Here is a 20,872-nt window from a genome sequence, read left to right as displayed (position 1 = left end):
CGCCACCACCCAACAAGATGCTACTGATTCTTAACAGCAGAAGGTCTCAGCACCCTGGGCCTGAAAGCTGTGACATTAGCCAATATTGAGAGCCAGGAGTCCCAAAGCCTAGGGACGAGAGCTGTCATTCTCAGAGTTACAACAGCTGCCCAGTACTAGGGGTTAAAGCCCCAGGGTTCAGCGTCCAGCCTGAGCACCTGGAGCCTGAGTTTCTGAGCAACATGGCTTTGGCTCTCACAATGCAAGCTGTAGCCTCTGGCTCAGCCAGTAAGGCCCATCGACCTGGGGCACTTATACCCGAGAATTTCGCCACTCCTAATTCCCACCTGCACAGGGTAGAGGGTTCTAATGATTAGTAATAGGGATAGACACTGCATCTCACTGTCCTGGGTTCCAGCCTCACCCATTCAGCCAGCTAGAGCGGAACCTACCACTTGGCAGAAGCCCCAGACGCCACTCTTGGGCGGGACCTAGGCTAAGGTCAGGACTGGGCGTGTCCTGGGCCTCGGCTGCACAGTGGGAGAACGCACCGCACCGGATGACTGTTGCCTGCCACAGGCGGGACACAGTATGGGGAGGCGCTCCTGCTGCCACAGGCAGCGCATACCGTTGGTGGCAAGGCTGGGTGCTGCGCTCCTGCTCCTGTGCACGCTCCTGCTCCTGCGTCCCGGTGAGTGTGCTTTGGCCCGGCCAGTGCTGCAGGGCTCCACTAGCTGGAGAGCCCCTGTGGAGCTTTCCATTCCCCCGCAGGGGTCTTCTTTCCTGTCGCTGGCGAGGTGGCCATTGTCTGAGTCACCATTGTCTAGGTCAGGTTGTGATGGTGGTGGAGAGCATATGGCTAGTCTAGGGGGATGCTGTCAGTGTCCCCACTCTCCGAGCCTTGAGAGTCATCTTTTGCTCCCGCCTTGGTATGTCTGTTTCCATCTGACACCCTGCTGGATCCCTACACCCACTGCACAGTTCTATGCCAGCCTGGAGGTACAGGACCCACAACCTGCTCCTACCAGTTTCCACCAGGCGTGTGGTCTCACTCTGAATGTGCCCAGGTCTCCTCAGATACTCTCTGGAGGACAATTCACTCTACAGACAAAGCTGAGGGCAGGCATCAGCTGTGGAGGGACTGGAGATGCCTAGGCAGAAGGCTGCGTTTTGATGGTCTGCCCATCCTATGTCTGTGGGGTCTGCTCACTTCCCAACAGGCTCATACACTAGGGTGGACAGAGGCATTCGTGGGGAGTGACTCAGGACAAGAGAAACATATCGGTGGAGGGACATGATCCAAGCTGGCAGACTGGGGAGTCACTTAGCAGCTTAGCCTGTTATCTTCCCCTCCCAGGGTCTCAGCAATCTCATCTATGGAACAGCTGTTGACTCCATCTTTACAGGGCTTTTGGGATGGTGAGCTTGAATGTTACAGTAGATATGCTTGGCCACCAGTCCTTTCATCACGTTGGATTCATCCTTAGGGATCCCTGGATGGAGGTCAGGGTTGGGCTGGGATAAGGGTTAACAGAACAGGGGAGGCCTAAGGAGTAGTCACCAGGCCCATCCTACTCACTCTGCCAATTAACAATCTCTCCATGACCAGACGCAAGTGGCTGTGCCTCGACACCTCTGGAAGCCCCCCACCCTGCCCTGAAGGAGCCTTCCTGCCCTTACTGAGAACCTACTGGTGAAAAGCTAGCCCTATATAGGTGCTTTCTCATGACTAAAGTGTCCCTTGGCAGTCTGGGCGTGGTCCTAGTGTCTGCTGTTGCTACAGTCTCTGTCCATTCTGTCATTCATTGCTGACAAATGTTTACCCAGTCCTGGGCCATGGTGGCTCAGGCCCCTCAGTGCTCAACCACTGCTGTGTGGTATGAGAGGATAGATGAGTCTGGACCCTGGGCAGTCTCTGCAGAGGAGCGTGTGTCTTGGTAGCTCTCAGCATATTTTCGTGCCTCTTGGGACACATCTCTCCTGATACCTCATCTAGCTAGGTCCGAGAAGAGAAATAACCACTTCCCTGGCATTGTCCTCGCCCACAGGATCTGGAGGGGAGGGGTGTAAAGGTGGGGAGAGAAAGGTGTAAGCATGGTTAGAGAAGGGTCTCACGATCTTCTCTCATCACCTTTGCTCAGGTTGGGCTGTCAACTACACCTGTCACCCCCAGGCTGGTCTCATGCTGCCTGGCCTGGGAAGTCCCCGCTGACCCTGGCTCCATTCCCCATAGCCTGAGCTGCCATCCCTACCTCCCAGTCTCTATTTATGCTCACACCCCACTAGAATAGGTTTCCAGCTGCTAGCTTTTCAGTGTTGGGTGCACCAGAGCCAACCCCACCTCATGTCTCAGAGCTAGCTCCCCATTCACTTAAAGGGGAGATGTGTGCTTACGGTAGACACTGACAGGGAGACAGTGGGACGGTCTGGTCCAGCTGCAGGGGGCAGGGTTCCACTGTCCTAGACCTCAGGGGGGACATGCCTCAGTTTTTTCCAACCAAGTTTGGGTCATCAGGGGTTCATGGAGAGAAATTTATGGGTGAATGAGGGCCTAGGGGCCAGATTCTAACTGCCCTGGGGATCTTACTGGCCTCTTTTTAGTGAGGAGCCCATTCTGGTCCCCCTACCCCAGGATCTGCTACCAACACTGTCTCAGAACCCAGTCAGAGAGAAGATAGCATGGTGGAGTGTGACAGCTGACACCTCTGTCCCCAGCATGCCACCCTTCCCTCTGGGCTCCCAGGGATGGTGCCACAGCCACCCCCAAGGCCCCCTTCTGTCCTTTGCTCCCTTGGCCTGGGCTGGTGCCTGGGCTTCCCTGCTGCTCACACCTCTAACCACATGTCTGTTGAACCTGTTGCCACTGAGCTTGTCTAGGAGCAGAAGAACTTATAGGTGTCCTACCTCAAAGAGTTGCATTTTGATACTAAAACCTCAGGTCTCCATGTCATCTGCTCTTAGACCACACTGAGGGCTGGGGCTAGAGTCTTTGATCTGCCAACTGGAAGAGCGGAAGAGTCTCAGAACCCCTTGGCCTAACCCCAGACTGATAGCAAAAGGAGAGGGCGTGGCTTTCGGGATGCAGCTCCTGAAAGGCTCACCAGGTCCAATTGGAGTCCAGAGCTCAGGAGACTCCTGGGGAATTGCTCTCTGATAGGTCAGTCGACTCAAGTAGGAGCAGGGGTGCAATTGTGATCAAGGGGAAAGAAGCAGCTTTCTTAAGCCAAGAGTTGTGGGGACAGGATTTGAGTCCTAGAGCTCAGAATCAAGGGAGGGGGTCCACTGGGGGAGATAGGACAGCTGCCCAGTACACCATCATCTCCATAGGTTTCTGTGACTGGGTCATTACAACTCTAAGGATGTTCATATGGCTTTGCTCCTCTGTCATCCTTGCCTGGGATGGTGATTTGGGTTTATTCTTTCCACTTTACAAAGCAAAGATATTTGGAGTAGACTAAAAGAAACATAGAAGTTGATTAGATGGGAAACTGAATAAACTGGTTAGTTTTTTGTCAACTTGACACAGCTAAGGTTCATCTAGGAAGAGAGAAATCCCAGTTGAGAAAATTCTTCCATCAGACTAGCCTATAGGGCCATTTTCTTGATTAATGGTTGATATAGGAAGGCCCAAGGCACTCTGAGCAGTTTCACCCCTGGGCAGGTTGATCTGGTTGTACAAAAAAGTATGCCAAGCAGACCATGGGGAGCAAGTCAGTAAGCTGTTTCTCCATGGTATCTCCTTTATTCCCTGACTATAGGTTCATGTTTGAGTGACTTCCCTCAGTGATGGAGAATGATTTGTGACAAAATAAACAAACCCTTTCCTCCCCAAGTTGCTTTTGGTCCTGGTGCTTTATCACAGCAACTAAAAGCAAGTTAGGACAGCAATAAGTACTAAGAGTGGGGTTTGAATCTATGTGGACACGTCCATTGGAGGAGCAGAAGGCCTGTGCATGGTGTGCAGTGCTGGGCTGGTGCATAGGGTTCTGAAAAGTGGTGGCAGGTTAGGAGCTGAGATATTCTCCAGTCTTTACTCATTGACACTGGGCGAGGAAAACATCACAGTTCCCTTACAGAACTGACTTCCAGAGGGTAACCCCCACACCAGGTCAAATGACTCCATCAGTAGCAAGCACTGTGAACAAATTAAAAGGAGGCTGACTTAGACTGGGCTTTTGTTAAGGTGTATGTTGATGTGATAAACACCATGACCATAAGAGAGTTTATTTCACTTACACTTCTACGACACAATCCATCATTAAAGGAACTCAAGGCAGAGGCCATAGAGGAGCACTGCTCGCTCAGCCTGCTTTCTTATAGCACCCAGGGACACCAGCCAGGGGTGAGCTGGGTCCTTTGACATCATTTGAAAATGCATCATGGGCCCATCTGGTAGGGACATTTTCTTAATTGAGATTTCCTCCTCCCAAATGACTTTAGCCTGTGTCAACTTGACATGAAGTTATCCAGAACAGTGACTGCAGATGTGTCTGCTACATTCTGTGGAAACATGGTCAGCCAGAGGCTTCTACCCTGAACAGGATCTGGACTCTGATGTGAGGCAAACCAGTAGCAAGAGTTGCCCGTGCCTCAGGCCCAGCACTGGGGACTGAAATGGGCTTCCTTCATGCTAGGCAAATGTCATGGGCCTTTACTTTAGCTTCCCAGCCCCTCTTCAATTTTAACTTTTTGAGTCAGGGTTCGAATATTTGTCTAGGATAGATGAGTAGTCTAAACTGTACTCAAATTTATGATCCTCCTGCCTCAGCCTTCTAAGTAGCTGCACCACAAAGTGGGGCTGTGGGATGGATTCTGAGATGACCCACTGGGCTAAGCAGTAGGTTAGTGAGATAGTTTCCTATTGCCTGTGGGAAGGGATGGGAGCCATGAGGGCTACCAGTTCAGAGCCAATGTGGACCTGGCGATGGCTGGTCAGATAGGAATTTCCTCACAGCATCCGGCTTGTAAAAGTCAGTGACTAGAGCTTAAGTAGGACTGGAAAGAGGCAGAATGACCTATCTTTCTGTGAAGAACTTGTCTAATGTGTCCACTCTCCCTTCAGGACAATCACAGGAAAGAACACCCCTGATACTGGATCGCAGGGCTCCCTGAAAGCACTGGGGGGGTCTAAGTGGGGTAAGCAGACCTGAGGCTCTGACTTAGCCCCAGCTGGTGCTTATGTTGGTTTGTCTTGCAACAGAGCAGAGAACTTATTAACCAGAATGTGGCTGTTGCAATGTGCCCTGGACTGGACTCACCCCCACCTCACTCCCATCCCCCAAAGCAATCTGCCCTGCCTTGTCTGGGGCCTGGGGCTTCCTGCTGGAAGTGGGGGCTGAGGACTGGGGCCAGCTTTCCTGGAGTTTTCTGTGATGTTTCAGCCCACCGGTTCCTGCAAGGGTGTGTTCTGCTGTATTTCACCCTGTGACCTGGTGTGCCTTGTTCCTCCCCATCATGGTGGGCACTTCCTCCTCAATAAAGCAGAGCTTGGGGACCCCCTATGGTGTGTGCAGGATGAGCAGGAGCCTGACAAGCAGAAGCCTGGGCCTTAGCAGTGCAGACACTGGAACCTGAGGTGTCTTTGGAACCAGTAGCCTTAAGGTTTTGGCCTTGTGACTGTCGGTTTCCCCATCTAATAAGTGGGAAAGTAACAGTTTCCACCTGACAGGACAACACAGGTGAGTTCCACATAGCACAGTTACACAGTGTCCTGTGTCACCTGCCCAGGATCAAGGGCCCCACCTTTGTGCAGAGATAGCATCCTGCACAAAGCTCTCTGCTGTAGCCTACGGCACTTTCTCCAGAATTTCCACCCTTCAGGGGCTTGAAGTTCACCCAAGGCTGGGTACCAAAAGTTCTGGTGGGCCTCACACTGGTGTCCTGAGCTGAGGGAGGCAGCCTGTCTAGACAGTCAGCATGTTTCTGCTTGGCGCAGGCCTGTTTCTCATCCCACAGGTCTGCTCTGGTCTCCTCCCAAAGTATCACTGCTCCCAGGCTCTCTGTATCCAGGCTTTCTCCCAGCTGCAGTCCAAGGCTTCCCCATCTATCTTCTGTTGCCACTCCAGTCCTTCCTCTTCTTTCCCTTCGCCTCTTTAAGGCAGGGTCGTTGTTAACCTCCTTGCTAATTGGGGTTAGGAGTAGTCTTAGTTCTGCTGAGGCCTCTCCCTGGACATACAAACCTGCTGCCTCCTCTCCATTCCATTCTGTGTGTCTTGGGAAGGGGAGGGAGCACAGCTGGGAGCAGGTTAAGCAAGGCTGGGTAGGGGTGAAGGTTCCAGGCCTCCAGTGTTGCCCTATTTGGAGCAAGCCTCAATGGTCCTTAAGTGGGCTGGACCCATGGACTATAAGGGCAACCCCTTCTGATCAACTTGGGTGTTGTGTGTGTGTTTATGTGTGTGTGTGTGTGTACAAACACGCACACTCGTGCACACATGCACACACATCCACACCCACACCCACACCCACAGCCACAGCCACAGCCACAGCCACACTATCCCTCTATAGCCAGCCTGTCCTTGTCAGGCATGGAGCCCTAGGCTCTTCTTTGGAAGGGTTGAGATAGCCTGGCCCTGTAATCTGTGACCACAGCTATTCTGGGAACCCCTGGTGCCTGTCCTCCACCCACAGGCCTTTGGCATCTGTTGTGGGACCCACTCTTAGACAGCTGTGGTCTGGCCAGGAAATGGAAGGCCTTGGGCAAGGAGTGGCTTCTGGAAGAACAGAAACCTCCAAAGAGGGCTGTGGGTCAGATGGCTATGATGTGGTACCTCCAGGCTACTCTCCCTACTCTGCCCACAGACCTAGAGGGAACAAGTCCCTCAGTCGCTTGCTGAGGCTCTAAGAAGACCCCTTCACTAGGTGGCCTAGAGTGGCACATCTAACCTGAAGGATGGCAGGAAGGACACTATTCTCCCCAAGTGTTGAGAGATGTCACTCTGGCATGTTGCAACCCTGCTCAGACTCCTGAAGCCGGTTGCTGGATTTAGCAACAGCTTATAATTAGCGGTGCCCGCCTACCCTGGCAGCTCATTCTCCAGTGAAGGTGCTGTTCTACCAAAAAGGCAGCAGGATCAGAGATCCTTCCCTGGGTAGAGTCTGGAAAAGTTCAAGGGCTGGGTTCATGGGCATCCTCAAAACAGGCTTCCTACATGAGCCCTGGCCCAAGTGGCTCCCTTTAATAGGTACACATACACACACACACACACACACACACACACACACACACACACACACACACACACACACACACAAAACCTGGGATGTCCAGACAGCCCTGTAGTCTTAAGTACAGTGAAGAATGCAAGATAAAAACATAGAGTGTCCCTGTCCAGTTCTGGAAACAGGTAAAGTTGCATTCATCAGGAGTAGCATCCATACCTGGGGACATGCACATACTTCTAGGGGCTTTTGTGGGCCTCATATAGCCTGGTGCCCTCACTCTAGCAGTCTGCAGCCTGGCCGTGCCACCACCCGGCCTTTCTGGATATTCATAATCCAGATCTAGGGACTGGACAGCCATCAGACGTGTGAGCCCCCAGGACTCAGCAGAAGTGGCTGGAGATGGGTGGGGGTGGCATTGAGACAGGGGAGTAGAATTGGATGGGGCTGGGTGCTCTTCCCAGAGGGCAGGCAGGCTCCTTTCCTCTTGTCCCCTGTACTTGCTACTCTCCAATGGTGGAGGATAGGGCATGAGGGTGGGAATGAGCCAAGGACACTGCCCTAGCAGTGCTCACTCCTTACCAATCCCCAGGAGGAAGAGAAGATACAGGAGAAAAATAAGTCACACAAGTGGGTTAACTGTGCCCTAGGGATAAGGTGTGTGATCAAACACACCTTAGCCAAAGCTGGCAGTGATCTCTCTCTCTCCTTGTTGGCCTTCAGCATTTGAAAACAAAGCCCTGGCCTCTAGCTGGTTTGGAGGAGTGAGGAAGAGTCCTCTACAGTTGTTGCATGCCCTGGACCAGGTAAGTGGCTGGGATACCCTCTTACATCCTGGATAGGAAGTCACAGTCTCCTGCATATCCTCTGTCATAGCTCTGTCCAGTATGGGCAACGGGGCTTCCTGTGTAGCCTGGAAGTCCAGTTTTCCCTGCTCATCATCCCTCCCACCACAGCCGAGGCCTGTGCTTGTTCTGTGCTATGTATTGCAGACACAGGGAAGAAAAACAGCCCCAGGTCTGTCCTAGGGGACCAGTGGTGAACTGATGGTCATTAACCCATGCTTGTCCCAGGGGACCAGCAAACAGATGGTCATTAAACTATGCCTGTCCCAGGAGTTCAAGAAGATGGCCGTTAAGTTCCCAAATTTTAGTATGTGGCACAACAAAGGAATGTTCAGAGGACCCCCCCCCGACACACACACACACCTAATCATCTCCAGGCAGACGGAGCAAGTGGCCCCACTGGGACCCACACAGCCTCAGATACGCTCTCACATACCCAACAGCACAAGCACTCCATGACTTGGGGTGGGGTTAGCTCTCAAGGAACCCAGCCTGCTTAAATATTGCTAAATCAAAATGCTCCTAAAATCTGAGATCCTTGATGCTCAGACAGATGGCCATACAGGACACTGCAGATGTAGCTGCTCCCCTAGTGATGGTGTGTGTGTGGGTTAGACTCACTATCCTCTCCTCCTACAGGGAGCGATCTATACAAAGTGTCACTCCAGCCCAGGATAAAATCTACGTTCAAATCTAGCAGCAGCTCTTTCTGAATGCCACCATCATAAAATTGTTGTTTTAAAAACTAAAATCATACAAGTATGACTGCCTGAATACTACTAGGAGACCCTATACCTGGCTCAGCCAAACAAACAGACAGCATGTATTAGCACCTACTGTATGCAGCCATTCTTGTACCCACCAACCAGCTCCCAAATCATGGCACAGGGACTTAATAGTTTTGAATGCTCAGTCTAGCTTAGGCTCATTTCTGACTAATCTTTTAACTTAAATGAACCGCTTTCTCTTTATCTACCTTTTGCTCAGGGCTTATTACCTTTTCTTACTTCCTGTGTATCTTACTTTCACTGCTTCTCCTGTCTAGCTGGATGGAGGCTGCCTGGCTTCTTGCCCAGGGCTTGTGCCTCATTCTCTCCTCCTTCTCTCTCATTCCTCCTCTCTCTCTTATCTATTCTCTCTGCCCAACATCCCTGACTATCCTTCACCTGATTGGTCTAATAAAAAAGCTGAATGGCCAATTCCTATTCAGGAGTCTTTTTCTGCCCTTCCAGACAGCTCCCAAATAATGTCACAGGGACTTCATATTAATTATGAAGGCTCAGTTAGTTCCTAACTAGCTCTTATAACTTAAATTAATCTATGTTCTATCACATGATGTTACCTCTTTTCCACCTTGCACTTTTTTTTGTCTCCCGGTGTCTCCTACATACATAGATTCCTCCTCTTCCTTTCTCTCTGCCCGGAAGTCCTGTACCTCTTGCCTAGCTATTGGCCATTCAGCTTATTACACCATCTTCACACAGTGTACAAATACCCACAACAGTGCATTTTAACTCTTCCAAAATGCTACTTTCTGGAATTCAAGTTGTGTGTCTCTGCTTGTCTACTTCCCTGCTTTAGCTCTCCTTTGGAATTAACACAGTAGGGTGACTGACACATAACCCCCACATTACATCACCAACTCCCTCCCTCTTACTCCAAAGCCCCTCCCAGCCTGTGGATTCTGGGACTGTCAGCACTTACAGGAAAAGAAAAAGTGCCCTCCACCCATCCTTTCTGAAACACTTTGTTTTCTTCCCTCCCCCATAAAACACAACGGTCAGGGCACTTAATGAATCATGGACCTCTGCAGAATACTTTTAAAAGCCCCAGAAACACATATGTTCATGTGGGCACACACCCACATACTTCCATACCACCAGCATCCATGATCTCATGCCCAAAGCTGAGGCTCTACCATTTCTTCCTCTACTGTGGCCCCTGAGCTGGAAATATTGCTAAGGTCTTTAACTTTCTGAGAAATAACTCAGCATAAATTCACTCTTTTCAAATGGCTGATTCAGTGGTTTTCATATTTTACATGTGACCTCACCACTGTATAATTCCAGAACATTTGTAACCTGAGAGACTATGATTATATTGTGGTCATTCCTCTTCCGTCTCTTCTAGCTCCTGACAACCACTAATCCACTTCCTGTTTGTAGATTTACCTGTTCTGATCATCCATTCAAAAGGAATCATATGACTGTGCTGTTAGTCACAACACTTGGAAAGAGGAGGCAGGAGGATAACTGTGAGTTCAAGGCCAGCTTGATCTACACTGCAAGTTCCAGGACAGCCAGGGCTACCCTGTGTCAGAGAGAGAGAGAGAGAGAGAGACAGACAGACAGACAGACAGACAGACAGACAGACAGAGACAGAGAGACAGAGACAGAGAGACAGAGAGACAGACAGAGACAGAGAGAGACAGAGACAGAGAGACAGACAGAGACAGAGACAGAGAGAACCATACAATAGTTGGGCTTTTATGCCTGGCTTCTTTCACCCAGCTTGCTTTCAAGGCTTGTCTGTGTTGTGGCATTTGTCAAACTTCCATTCCATTTAATGGCAAATAATATTGTTATGGATATGCCATATGCTATACTATATTTGTCAGATAATGGACATTTAAGATGTTTCCACATTTTTTGCCAATAGGAATAATGCAGCTATGAACATACATGTACAAGTTTTATGTGCATATGTTTTAGTTGTTTGGCAGCTTTGAGCTATGGATAGGCAGGTGGGAACAGTGATAAATAGTGCCATATGGTGTTACAGCACTTACTCAAACCTGGGATATCAGGAACTTTAGTCCTACTAATGCTGCTGCTCCTATGTCAGTGCAGAAAGTCAGGGTTCCCAAACACTTTACATGAGCCAACACCACAGTGCTTGGGCCTGCATTTGAGACTCTTGACCCTAAACACCTGGCAGCATTCTAGAATTTTCCAGGAAGCAGGGCATGCACTTTCCCATTCTCTGACTCTTTAAGCCCTCTATCCCTCTGTGGTCTTTGCCTGTTCTGGCCATTCTGTGACTGTGCAGCTGCCAGACAGCTGGCTGCCTGCCCCTCCCTCAGCACAGGCTGAGGCGGCAGTGATCTTCTTTTGCTGGCTCTCCGGCCTGCCACCATCTCAGCCTGCACGACAGAAAATAGGCAAGTGAAGAACTTCCAGAGAAGGGCCTGATGCTGCAGTACCCAGAACAGTGCAGAGGACCTCACAGGCAAGCAGTCTGAGCACTCTGTCCACACAGAACATGAAGGGACACTGGTACCAAACACAGCATTTGTTTCTTTATTACCCATCCCAGACATGGAGGTTTGTATCTGGGCCAATCACAGACCTGTGTCTTAGACCAGTTACAGCAGTTCTTCTGCTGGCAGGACAGAGGAGTAGAGGGACAGATGACAAGGACAGACACCTGCTCTCCCTCTGACCCTGGCAGAAATGGTTGCAGAGTTTTCTAGAGCTCATCAAGCCTTGTAATAACAACAGATGGAAGACACGTTTCACCCCCTTGCCTTCAGGAGCTAGGGGAGGCAGCTGTGATCTTTGTACAGTTTTCTCAAGGTGTCTGTAAGTGTTCAAGATGGCTTGTGCTGGCATACGGGGAGTTTGGCTATTTTAATGCCATCCTTTTAGTCAGGAGATCCAGGGAAAGTCTAGCAGCTGTTAATTAGGGACTCAAACTATTCATTCCCCAAGACTTTTGATTATTTGCAGAAAAATGAACAGCAGAAGGATGGCACAGTTATCAACACTAAGAGTAACTTCAATATATTACTAGTGGCTACCCGCCTGTCTCAAAACCGATGGAGGTGGAATGGTGGTAGGGGCTAGTCTTAAGGGATGAGGATCCTACTGAAAAATAAATTTGAAGGGATACTCTGTAAGCACAGCTTGGGTCTGTGCATGACCCAGGCAGGCTAAGTGGACCACACCCTTGGTCCTCTGAATAGGACCTAATTCATGGTGCTGCACTGTGGATGGAATACAGGAAGTGCTAAGTAAATGCTAGTGACTGGTGCCCTTTCCCCCAGAGCAAAGACAGATAAGGAAAAGGTCAAGGTTCCTGACAGAGCACTGAGAGCAACATTTGCTGGTGGTGGGCTGGAGTGATGGTTCAGTGTTAAGAGCACTCACTGTCCTTGTAGCGAACCCAGGTTCGATTCCTAGCATCCACATGATGGCTCATTCCCAATTGTAGTTCCAGTTCCAGGGGATCTGATGCCCTCTTCTGGCCTCTTTGGGCACTGCATGCACATGACACACCAATGTACATAAATACAAAATACCCATACATATAAAAGGAAAAACTTTGCTGGGGAAAAAATAAATAAATCGAGGTCCAAAGAAATATGTTCATTCATTAATGCAGAATCAGAAGCCCATTTAACCACCACACACACAAAGCCCATATCCTACAAGTAGCTGAATGGCTGCTGCCAAGGGAGGGCTATACTTCAAGGCTAGCCTTGCTGTTGTCCTCCCCTGAGTGGGTGAAGTGGGGAGGACGTAGTAAGGCAGCAGGAATTAAATCCACAGTAGAGGGCAGAGGGTCTGTGTGTGCCTGCAGTTACATGCTGTACACTCTTGGCCATCCTTCTTTATTCTGTTTACCCAGTCCCGTAAAGGCTCATTCTCGGCAATCCTAGTGTACACACAGTGCCCAGCACACGCAGGTCTTCACATCCTCAATAGTTAGACTCTATTTCCTCCAATTCCAGGGCAGATTCTGACCCCAGACCATGCAGAGCTGGTAACACCCCTGGGGTTCCGGTTTCCAGTGGGGGGAATCCCTTGCCTGACTCCCAGGGAGCATGGCATCTGTGCGGCCTTGGCCTGGAGCCCGCTGCACTCTGAATCCCCACCCTGTCTGCCTCCATCCCTTGTTGCCTCCAGGGTGGGCACTCCGCGATGGCCGAGGTACACCAGCAGCGGCGCGAGCTGCTACACCGGGCCTGCAGCCGCCACACACGACGCCAGCGCCTGCTGCAGCCGGAGGACCTGCGGCACGTGCTGGTGGACGACGCACACCGGCTGCTGTACTGCTACGTGCCCAAGGTGGCCTGCACCAATTGGAAGCGCGTGCTCCTGGCGCTGCGTGGCCGTGGGGACCCGGGCTCAATCCCCGCGCACGAGGCACATGCGCCTGGCCTGCTGCCCTCCCTGGCTGACTTTACACCAGCTGAGGTCAACCGAAGGCTGCGCGACTACCTGGCCTTTCTCTTCGTGCGCGAGCCCTTCGAGCGCCTGGCCTCCGCCTACCGCAACAAGCTGGCGCGGCCGCACAGCGCGGCCTTCCAGCGGCGCTATGGCACGCGCATCGTGCGCCGCCTACGACCACACGCGCAGCCCGACGCGCTGGCCCGTGGCCACGACGTGCGCTTTGCCGAGTTCCTGGCCTACCTGCTCGACCCGCGCACGCGCCGCCATGAGCCCTTCAACGAACACTGGGAGCGCGCGCACGCACTGTGCCACCCGTGTCTAGTGCGCTATGACGTGGTGGGCAAGTTCGAGACTCTGGCTGATGACGCAGCCTTTGTGCTGGACCTGGTGGGTGAGGCTGGCCTACGCTTCCCCGCTCCACCACGGAGGCCAGAGAAGGACCCCACTCGTGACCAGGCCCGGCGCCTCTTCCAGGACATCAGCCCCTTCTACCAGCGCCGCCTCTTTGACCTCTATAAGATGGACTTTCTGCTCTTTAACTACTCTGCCCCCTCCTACCTGCGGCTGCATTAGGGGCAGTGCGTGTTGAGAAGGCCTGTGACTGCTGTGACCAAGAGGCCGCCAGGAGGTCTGGAATGAACTCGATAGTGTGGATTGGAGGACCATTCTCCTACCTTACCCAGCGGGCCTGACCAAGATCCTGGGAGCAGGTCACACTCATACCACCTGGGTTGAGCACAACTTGCCTCAGATATGGTTCTGGCCCTTTCTGCCTTTGGCAGCGTCTCTTCTGCTGCAGGTGGCAGGCTTCTCTCCAGGACCCCGGTTTTTTGTTGGTTTTTTTGTTTGTTTTTTGTTTGGTTCGTTGGTTGGTTTTTTGTGTTTTTGTTTTTGGCGGTGGTGTGGTTGTGAGAGACCATTCCCCGTCACGTCTCCGCGGAGCCTGTCCATGGTGCTACAAGACAATACCAGGGTTTGGTTTAATGTCGTCTTCTCTTCACTCAGGCTAGCAAGGGCAGGCATAGCCAGAGAAGACATGCCCTGGCCAGTCTTGGAAAGTGTGGCTGTCCCTGTCAGTGGGAGCTGCCTGCCACCTTGGCAGTCACAGGATGGTAGAGTAGTCGCCATTCCGCCTCTACCTGGCTGGTCTACCTTTGATCGCGTTACAAAATTCCAGATCTTCCCCTGTGTCTTCAGACGCCAGCATGCAACATGGTGGCAGGGTTGGGTCATGTCTTTTAAATAAATACGTTTTACTACGTTTTCACTTTGGGGACTTTTTCTGCCTCGTTGGGCCATTTGCCTGCCAGATCTTGGGCAACTCACTGTGTTTCTGACCTCAGTTTCTTCTGCTGCTGAGCGGCACAAGCGTGCAAGGCGGCAGGCAGATCAGTGGAAAGAGGTCATGAACCTGGCTCACGTCCACAGCAGCCCACAGCAAGGGGGCGACTGGGATTAGAGAGCAGGCAAGAATAACCAATGGGAGCACAAATGGTGGAGAGGAGACAAGGGACGGCAGAGAGAGGATCAAGAGCTGTGGCTGAAGAAAACTGGCTGTGGGGGCGCGGCTCACTTACGGTAGAAGCAAATGCCTGTCAAGAAGCTGTGACACTGCCTGCTGCCTGCTCTATGCTGCCCTCTATCCGCTGCCTGCTCTATGCTGCCCTCTATCCGCTGCCTGCTCTATGCTGCCCTCTATCTGCTGCCTGCTCTATGCTGCCCTCTATCTGCTGCCTGCTCTATGCTGCCCTGCTCTATGCTGCCCTCTAGCTGCTGCCTACTGCTGGTGCTGTTTGTCCACTGTTGCCAGAAGCTCAGGGTGGCAACAACTGCCTAGGGGTGGGCTACTGGTTAAGGAAACAGTCTCCCAGCCTGAGCATGTGGAGCCCCTAGTCTCTGGTTTCTACAGCCCTGGCTCGCAGGATCTGAGCTGCAGGCTTGGCTGTGCCTGTCCAGCTCTGGGCCTCAGGCTCTCACGGGGTGGGACTGCCAGCACTGCGGAGTTTCTCCTCATCCACCCAGAATTCGGTCTAGGTAAAGAAGGACCCCAGGCAGTTGTCTGAGCAGGCGAAGTCAGACTGTGGGGTGCAGAGGGGGCCTGGGGTCTGCCTCCTCCGTCACTCACCCTGGCCTTTGTTTGAACTGGGCTCTCCCTCACAGGAACCCGCCTGAGGCCTTCAGAGCCTGTCTGTGAGCAGCCATAGGCCTGTGCAGGCCCTCGCTTCTACGATCTTGAAAGGAACTGCCACTGCTGCTGATGGCTGTATGAATCCTTGTCCCAAGCCTGCCCTTCTCCTCACTGGAGGAACACGGAGAGCCCAGGGCCTGGTGTCTTTCCCAGCAACACATCACAATAGCTCTGCCCTTCCAATCAATCTGTGGAGTGAGAGGCTGGGTCCTGCACTCATGCCAGCCATCACCCACCCTCTCTGCTAGGCAGATCCTGGCCCTCACACTGTAACAGTTCACTGGCTGCTCAGCTGTTCACACCTGTCTCTATCACTCACCTTGGTTCCCAGCTCAGCTCCCGCGGAGCCCCTGATGGAACCGTTTTGCTGAAGCTGGCACCTGACCACAACGCCACACTCCCAGGTGTGTCACAGGGGGTGTTGTGCTCCTGCTACCTCTTCAGTGCTTGGACCTGCAGATGATGGTTACACACATGCCCTCTAACGAGGCGCCGACTATTATGTGCCATCTAGATGTCCCCTCACATGCCATCATGTCCCCTTGCAGGCAACACACACTCATATGCAGACACACATTTTAATATACACATGACAGTTTCTCAGATACTTCTATAATTTAAGAATATTTCTATCCTTTATAGAGCTTTTGAGATCAATACGTAGTTGCTTCTTTCTTTTAATGGCTACCTAAGGTTGCAGGTGCAGCTGTAAGCATCTGCAATGTCTACTAGCAGGTGTTCACTTGACTTCTTACTCTTGCTATTTCCAACTACTAGAATGACTGCCATTAGCTTAGCTAACATGCTAACATGCACATGTATCTGGATAAATTCTAGAAGTGTTATTTGCAATGTGACTAAATATACCCATTTTAAGAATGAGAAACTAGAGGCAAATTGACCAGTCCAAGCAGAAATGGGATTTGAACCTGCAAAGTTTATTGCTGCTGTATGGTCTTGGGATGTGGGGGCTTTAGGTGGCTGAGGAGGCTGCTCCCCTTTACAAATGTTTCTGTGGCAGCTGCCTGGAGCAGAGAGACGGTGGCCGAGAAAGGGGCCATGAAGAGTGGATGTTCTAGACAACACTCTCAGACGGCCCGGAAGCCTCGCTGGTGTAGGGCTTGTCAGCACTGGCCTTTGGAGAAGGCAGCTTGTCAAGGTCTCGTCTAGGGAAACGGTGGTTCAGTAATTTAAGTTCCCAGTGGTTACACAGTGGGGGACGTGGAGGCTGTGATGTAAAGTCCGAAGTTCCGACCCTAGAGAAGCCACACAGAACCACACATGACCCAGGGAACCCTGCAGGTTCCAACCCGTCAGGGCAGACAGGGCCATGTGTGGGAAGGTTCTTGAAGGATGTCTCCAGCCAGGCCTGTCCCACATGCAGCCTCTGTAGCCAATGGCTGCCAAAGAGGCACCAGGAGTGGCCCATGCCCTCCTCCTGCCACCTGCTCCTCCAGCCTTGGAAATCCAAGTTAGACACAGCAGATTCCAAGTGCTTCTTGGACCTCAGGGTATGCCCTGGCCCTGCCCATGCACTGAGGGAGCTATGTTGGTTGATAGGCTCAGCTGAGTCATGCTCATTTTTCTTCTGTGGTTACAACTACCTGAGACTGTCCTCAGTCTGAGACTGGCCCCTCCCACCTGTGACTGGCTGCTCTTACCTCCTGGCCTGAGGCTGCCTTCACAAGTGCACTGGGTGGGTCCCTGCTCTCTTCCCCCTTACGGTACCTACAAGTGCAGTCCCCTACACGGGGCTTCTCCTTCAAGGGCCCTGTTCCCTTTTCACCCTGCTCCTTCTCCTTTCTCTGTGCCTTGGGTCCCACAACTGGCAAGAAGCAGGCAAGGGTTTAGAGCTAGAGGGCATCACTGGGCTTGGGGTTTCTCCACATGCACCCCACTCTTCTGTTCCAATGTGGTGGGCTGCATAGCCCCCATATCCGTTTCCTAGATCCAGAGCCCTGGCTGCTCCTCCCGCTGGGGGGAAAACTAATTTCCCACAGTGGCTAGACCGAGTGATTGGGGTGGGGGTGGGGTGTCAGGGTACCCTTTGCCACTTGGCCCTGGAGTCCCTCAGGATGGAGCATCTTATCCACCATGCCTGTGTACAGGCAGCACTTGTAGCCTGGTGGTTTAGGATGGAGCACTATAGTCACATGTCTGCTGAGAGGACCTGCCCGAAGGTGACTGAGGTTTCCGTGTATAGGGTAGGGTGATGTCAATGAGACACATTTGTCTGTGTGTGACCATGAGTATCAGTCAAGTACAGGGACTTACCCTGGGGGCGGAATAGACCGGGTTGGCACCAGCTTCTTCTGTAAGGGCAGCTGATCCTTCACTGAGTTGCTCTTGGTCTTCCAGGACTGTAGGGGTTCTTGGTCAGGCTCTGTCAACCAACCTAACCTAGAAGGGCCCTTGGGTGGTTAAGTGCCTGCAGCCAACTGCCCAGAGGAGTCACACCTGGTCTTCCTGTGTCTGGCCTCACGCTTTACAAAGCCTTTGTTCCACCCCTTGGCTTCCCTGGCCTTGGACAGCAGGTGAAGAAGGGAGAACTAATCACTGGCCACAGCGCAGTGCTCCTCACTGGCCACAGCGCAGTGCTCCTCACTGGCCACAGCGCAGTGCTCCTCACTGGCCACAGCGCAGTGCTCCTCACTGGCCACAGCACAGTGTTCCTGAGGGGCCCCTTGGACTAGAGGTTCTCCTCCCATCTCCAGTGCCTCAGAACATTCCAGCTTCCCGGGCCTAGGAACAATATGGAGGTGGTAACAGGACTCAGCCCAAGGTGTCTAGGCATCTTGTACCTGTAAGGAAACTTCTTAAGAAGTCTCTCCAGGGTCTTGATTTTGCGTTTCTTATGTCGGCGAGGCTTCTTGGGGCCTCTTGATTCCATCACAGAGCGAGTCAGGCTATGTCCTTCTCAGCCATGGCTAGAAAACAAGAGGACACTGCCAGAGCAGAGGCAAGAGTAGGAGGTGATGAGTGGTACCTGGCGAGTTTATTTGACTTCCCCACTGATGGAGACCATTGCTATTGCCTTGTTTTTCATGGGAAGGGAAGAAAGAACAACAGCAAGGGAGCTGCTTTGCTTACATCCACTCCAGAAAAATAGGAATGCTGGTCTTCTAGAATAGCTCAAACAATCCTGAATGACCAAGTAGGTGGCAGGAGTCTCCCAGCCGCTTGCCATCCATTTGTAGGATGGCCCTGTCAGCAGCTGCTTCTCTCTGGGGTTGGGACCACTGTAGAGTCCAGGGAACCTTTTGACTTCATGACACCCATTCCAGGCATCTCTACTGCCATCTTACAGCAGTAACTGTAACTTCACTAACTGGCATGGCGCTATCCCCACAGGCTACTGGAGCTCACCAAGACAGCCTAGCTTAAATCTTCAGTTGACAGGATTAGGGCTTGGATCACAAAGCCCCCAAACTGCTCCTGCCCAGGAAGTTGCAAGCAGGAGCACTGTTGTGGTCCCACAGCTGGACTCTACTGCCACACTCAGAAGCCTTGGTCAGATGGGAAGCCCAGGTCCAGGGTATTCTGGGAGCAAGCAAACCAGCAGAGCTTCACATTGGTGCACAGGCTTAAGTGACACCCCAGGGGTTGACAATGGCCATGGTTCTGGGTGTCAGGACACCCAGGGAGCCATTACCCCATGATGTAGGGCCAACAGGGCCCACAGGCCTATTGCAAGGTCAGAAGCCTCTGAGGTCACAATCAGTGACAAGGTAGCTACTGACATCTCTCACAGCAGTTGAGGGGCAGGTATACCAGCCAGCACAGATCTTCTAGGACATCTTATCTTGCTAAGAGGGGGAGACAGAGACTGAGATACACAGAGAGACAGGAGATAGATAGATGGAGGGAGGGAGGGACAGAGAGAGAGAGAGAGAGAGAGAGAGAGAGAGAGAGAGAGAGAGAGAGAGAGAGAGAGAGAAGGACCTGAAGAGGGGGTCAGGCAGCAAGATGGTTGAGAGGTTTGGGCAGTGCTGTCAGGAGTTTGGAAAGCCAAATGGGCTGTTTCTGATGACCTAACCAGGGTTGTTTCAGAGCTTGGATTCCAAGAAGGCTGCTCAAATCCTTAAGCCTAGATTTAGGCTTTCTCCCTTTTCTCCTCTGTGGCAGAAGATACTCTCAACTTCTTAGACAAGTATCTTGAAGGGAACAGCAGGAAAGTCAGGCAAGGACACTGAGAGTTTGAATAAAGATGCTGGTTCTTCACTGGGACCACCTTACAGTGGTTGGGGTTGGCAAAGACTGGACTGGAAGTGAGGAGAGCCAGATGAGAATACATCTCTTACAGTCTAGTGGTTCAGACTCTCCCCAAAGGCTCATGTGCTTCAGGTATGGTCCCCAGCTGGTGGATCCAACCATGAGAGGTGATTAGATAATGAGAGCTCTGATAAAATCGAAGGGTCAACCCACTGATTAATTCATGACTTGATGGCACCATTAGGGACAGATGTACCTTGTTGGAGGAAATAGGTCACTTGGGTTGGCATTTACGCTGGATATTTCACAGCAATAGTAACCCTAATTAAGAAAGAACTTGGTACTACAAGTAGGGTATTGCTGTGAGAGACCTGACCATGTGTTTTGGGGAGGGCTGTGGAAGGACTTTGGAACTAGAAAACTATTGAGTGTTGAGAGCTCAGTGGGCTGTTCTGTAGGAGCTTGGAAAATAAGAATTGTTTAGAGCAGTGCAGATGATGGAGGCCTGGCATTAAGTCTTAGAGGGGAAGCAAAGACTCTACATGGTCATGTTTGAAGAATCTTTAGTTTCTGGGCAGCTGAGGCTTAAGAGTCAGTGGTAATTTAATAAGAGACTGGCACTATTGAGGTGAAACCTTTGCTTTACTGGGACAATTGATGCTGATAACCTGGAGCTGAGAAATTAACAGTGATTAAGAAAAGACCAGCATCTCTGAAGTGAAATTTTCCAAGAGTCAGCATGCAGAATCTATGTTCCAGAAGTAGCCAAGGTTGTACCTTGTGCTTGCAGTTGAACTTGGTAATATTAAGTGTACTAGTAAGATATACATATGGGGGTGGTCACAGGTGAGGAGGTTAAACAAGGATTGGCTTAGGTCTAAAGTCCGGATAGGTGGCTCTCTCTTGCATCTGATCAGGTCACGGAGAGGCCCATGGGGATCCTTAGAATGGGAACCTGTGGCAGCCATCTGCTTCTTGTGTAATTAACTTCTCCCCCAAAATAAATTATATTTAATCTGTATTTAAACATACTCTATGAATCTTTACCAGTGCCTCCACATATAAGAGACATCCAGGTGATACTGTTTTAGAAGAGGTCATGGAGAGCAACTGAGACTGAATCATGAAGAAAGCCTAGGAGGGGCTATTGGTGAAATTGTAGCCCAGTTGCAGTAGAAGACCCCAGCATTTTGGAGATGCCAGTTCCGTAGGATGAAGCTGTGGGGTGGAGCTGGCCTGGTCTAGAAGACAAGCTGTGTGTGCTGCAGAGTGTGGAGCCAGAGAAGTGACCAAGTTCTTTGGAGGAGCCCAGAAGA

At 51.5% G+C, this 20,872-nt stretch overlaps 2 protein-coding genes across 4 annotated transcripts; one reads left to right on the top strand and one right to left on the bottom strand.

The window, feature by feature from the left end:
- Nucleotides 1-555: 555 nt before the first annotated feature.
- Chst13 (carbohydrate sulfotransferase 13) lies at nucleotides 556-14,420 on the top strand. Its single transcript, XM_005071246.4, has 3 exons — nucleotides 556-670; nucleotides 7,861-7,943; nucleotides 12,890-14,420. The coding sequence occupies exons 1-3, from the start codon at nucleotides 571-573 to the stop codon at nucleotides 13,727-13,729; spliced, it is 1,023 nt and encodes a 340-aa protein (XP_005071303.1). The 5' UTR covers nucleotides 556-570; the 3' UTR covers nucleotides 13,730-14,420.
- A 1,841-nt stretch (nucleotides 14,421-16,261) lies between these two features.
- Nucleotides 16,262-19,021, bottom strand: CUNH3orf22 (chromosome unknown C3orf22 homolog). Of its 3 annotated transcripts, none has more exons than XM_040738981.1 (4): nucleotides 18,711-19,021; nucleotides 18,146-18,289; nucleotides 17,619-17,744; nucleotides 16,262-16,600 (listed from the first exon to the last, which is right to left on the bottom strand). In XM_040738981.1, the coding sequence occupies exons 2-4, from the start codon at nucleotides 18,232-18,234 to the stop codon at nucleotides 16,420-16,422; spliced, it is 396 nt and encodes a 131-aa protein (XP_040594915.1). In that variant the 5' UTR covers nucleotides 18,235-18,289; nucleotides 18,711-19,021; the 3' UTR covers nucleotides 16,262-16,419. The 3 variants fall into 3 exon arrangements, with proteins under 3 accessions (XP_040594915.1, XP_005071302.1, XP_040594914.1); XM_005071245.2 differs by having other exon boundaries at nucleotides 18,146-18,271; nucleotides 18,711-19,020; XM_040738980.1 differs by lacking the exon at nucleotides 18,711-19,021 and adding an exon at nucleotides 18,435-18,688 and having other exon boundaries at nucleotides 18,146-18,271.
- Nucleotides 19,022-20,872: the final 1,851 nt, after the last annotated feature.

The sequence above is a fragment of the Mesocricetus auratus genome, unplaced genomic scaffold (genome assembly GCF_017639785.1).
Source record: "Mesocricetus auratus isolate SY011 unplaced genomic scaffold, BCM_Maur_2.0 Super-Scaffold_100676, whole genome shotgun sequence".
NCBI lineage: Eukaryota > Metazoa > Chordata > Mammalia > Rodentia > Cricetidae > Mesocricetus > Mesocricetus auratus.
The sequence above is the reverse complement of the archived record's forward strand: the minus strand, read 5'-3'. Positions and strand labels throughout refer to the sequence as shown.

Coding starts and splice junctions, on each gene's coding strand:
- Chst13 (XM_005071246.4), top strand. CDS start 571: ATGGGGAGGCGCTCCTGCTGCCACAGGCAGCGCATACCGTTGGTGGCA. Junction 671..7,860: donor GCTCCTGCTCCTGCGTCCCG/GTGAGTGTGCTT, acceptor GTTGGCCTTCAG/CATTTGAAAACAAAGCCCTG. Junction 7,944..12,889: donor TGTTGCATGCCCTGGACCAG/GTAAGTGGCTGG, acceptor TGTTGCCTCCAG/GGTGGGCACTCCGCGATGGC.
- CUNH3orf22 (XM_040738981.1), bottom strand. CDS start 18,234: ATGGAATCAAGAGGCCCCAAGAAGCCTCGCCGACATAAGAAACGCAAA. Junction 17,745..18,145: donor CTTAAGAAGTTTCCTTACAG/GTACAAGATGCC, acceptor GGGCCCTTCTAG/GTTAGGTTGGTTGACAGAGC. Junction 16,601..17,618: donor CGGTCTATTCCGCCCCCAGG/GTAAGTCCCTGT, acceptor TGGCTTCTCTAG/GGTCGGAACTTCGGACTTTA.